At 56.7% G+C, this 1,912-nt stretch overlaps 1 protein-coding gene across 1 annotated transcript in view; it reads left to right on the top strand.

Annotated features, from left to right (window-relative positions):
• The window catches only part of ZSWIM4 (zinc finger, SWIM-type containing 4), a 24,371-nt gene extending 22,465 nt beyond the window's left edge, over positions 1-1,906 (top strand). The window contains exon 15 of the mRNA XM_010855523.1: positions 11-1,906. Within this exon, the coding sequence (XP_010853825.1) occupies positions 11-317 (307 nt within the window). The 3' untranslated portion in view covers positions 318-1,906. The remainder of the gene's footprint in view (positions 1-10) is intronic.
• Positions 1,907-1,912: the final 6 nt, after the last annotated feature.

The raw sequence follows: 1,912 nt of genomic DNA, 5'->3' as shown, positions 1-1,912 counted from the left end.
CCGGGCCCCTCCCGGCCCCCGGCGTGGGCCCCCTGGGGGCTCGCCGGGCTGCCAAGCCTCTGGGCGCCGACCGGGCACCGCTTTGCCAGCTGCTAGACGCGGCTGTGGCAGCCTACATCACCCCCAGCCACTCGCGCCTGACGCACATCAGCCCGCGTCACTACAGCGACTTCATCGAGTTCTTGGGCAAAGCTCGCGAGACTTTCCTGCTGGCGCCCGATGGGCACCTGCAGTTCGCCCAGTTTCTGGAGAACCTCAAACAGACCTACAAGGGCAAGAAGAAGCTCATGCTCCTGGTGCGGGAGCGTTTCGGCTGAGGGGCAAGAGGCAGACGGTGGGGGCATCCTCCCTTCGCCCCTGCCCCTGTGGCACCCGCTCTCCATCAGGGGCCTCGACGCTGAAGGCCCGTGTGGCGTTTCAGTATTAAGTCAGGGAAGGAGCCCGGCTGAAGCTGGGTGGTCTTGCCTGCCATCCCCCACCCCCCAAGCCCAAAAGGAGGTGGGAGGCAGGAGGTGGCATCCTGCCACGTGCGTGCCTAGGAGCGTGCAAGCGAGTGTGCGAGACGCGAGGATCAGAAGCCATACCAGCACCCAGAGGCCTGGAAGGGGGTGTGTGCTTGTGCAGCTGGTATGACCCCATTGTGAGCACCCCAGAAGCAATAGTCAAGCTCTCTGTCTGGTGCTGAGGGGGCAGCGGGGAGTGCTGGGAAGCAGGACTCTCCAGACACTGGTTTTCGAAGTCAAAGTAGCAGACAGACCCTCCCTGTGCCCAACTGTGGGTGGGTGGAGGGCTTGTGTTAGGGCATCTAAACTCCTTTTGTAATACCCCCTCACCCCCACCCCCGCCTCAGGGGGCCCACGGGCAGCCCTACACCCTCCAGGCTGCCAAACGGGAATCAATGGTTCACCCCCACTGAAGGATTTGAAGAGGCTTCAGGCCTCGGCCACATACCTCACCCTCTCATCCTGCCAGGATTCCGTTGGGTGCCAGGGTCCCAGGGCAGGCTGGGGGGGTCATTATTGCCCCTCCCCCTACCTACTAGTCACTGGACATACAACTCAGGAACCGAGCCAGACTCACACTGTCCTCCGAACCTGGTATGGGGGGAGACAAGCACAGGCAAGCCAGAGACCCCCCCCAAACCCCCCAATCTAGAAAGGAAAGGAGCTAACATCTTCGCATTTTTTGGCTGGCTGTGTGTCTCTCCTTTTCTCCTCCTCTGCCTCCCGGCTCTGTCCTTCATGTTATTCCCTCTTCCCATATTTCCATCTAGCCTTTCTATTTGCATTCCCAGCTGTTGTCTCTCTGGCCTCCCTCTCCCCACCTTGGCCTAGGGAGAAGAAGAAAGAGTCCCGCTCCCAATCATCCACCTCTGTCTTTTCTCCTCTTGTAATTAAGGACAAAGATCACCGAATTTTGTAACTTTTTTTTCTATTTATTGAGCCACATATTGTATTTACTTTTTTTTTTTTTTTTTAAGATTGAACACAGCTTGTTCTTTTAAATTTTAGTTTGAGACTAAAGTGTGTTCTCCTCCCCCAGTGTGGCCCCTGCCAGGGCCCCCTTTCCCCCCCGTAGAAAATCTCCAGCCTCTTCTCTGGGAATAGTTTCAAGCCACGGGTGCAATGGGAGCCACTGTTGGTTACATCCAGTGGGAAGAGTATGGATGACAGTGGACAGGATGGAGAGCTCACTGTGAGCAAGCCTAGTGTTTATATCTGTACTTTACACCTGTCATCTGTTACGACACCTGTCTGAGGAGAAAGCTGAGGCTCCAAAGTTTAAGGAAAGGGCATGGAATTTTAGAAAGTGATGGCTCTAGATTTAGTTCCTTGCTGGGCTGGGGACACTGCTCACCCCAAGCTGCTTGGTCCATGCAGTGATGGGAGTGGCCACTAGAGGGTGCCCTGGC

Source organism: Bison bison, unplaced genomic scaffold (assembly GCF_000754665.1).
Source record: "Bison bison bison isolate TAMUID 2011002044 unplaced genomic scaffold, Bison_UMD1.0 scf7180017864365, whole genome shotgun sequence".
Lineage (NCBI taxonomy): Eukaryota > Metazoa > Chordata > Mammalia > Artiodactyla > Bovidae > Bison > Bison bison.
The sequence above is the reverse complement of the archived record's forward strand: the minus strand, read 5'-3'. Positions and strand labels throughout refer to the sequence as shown.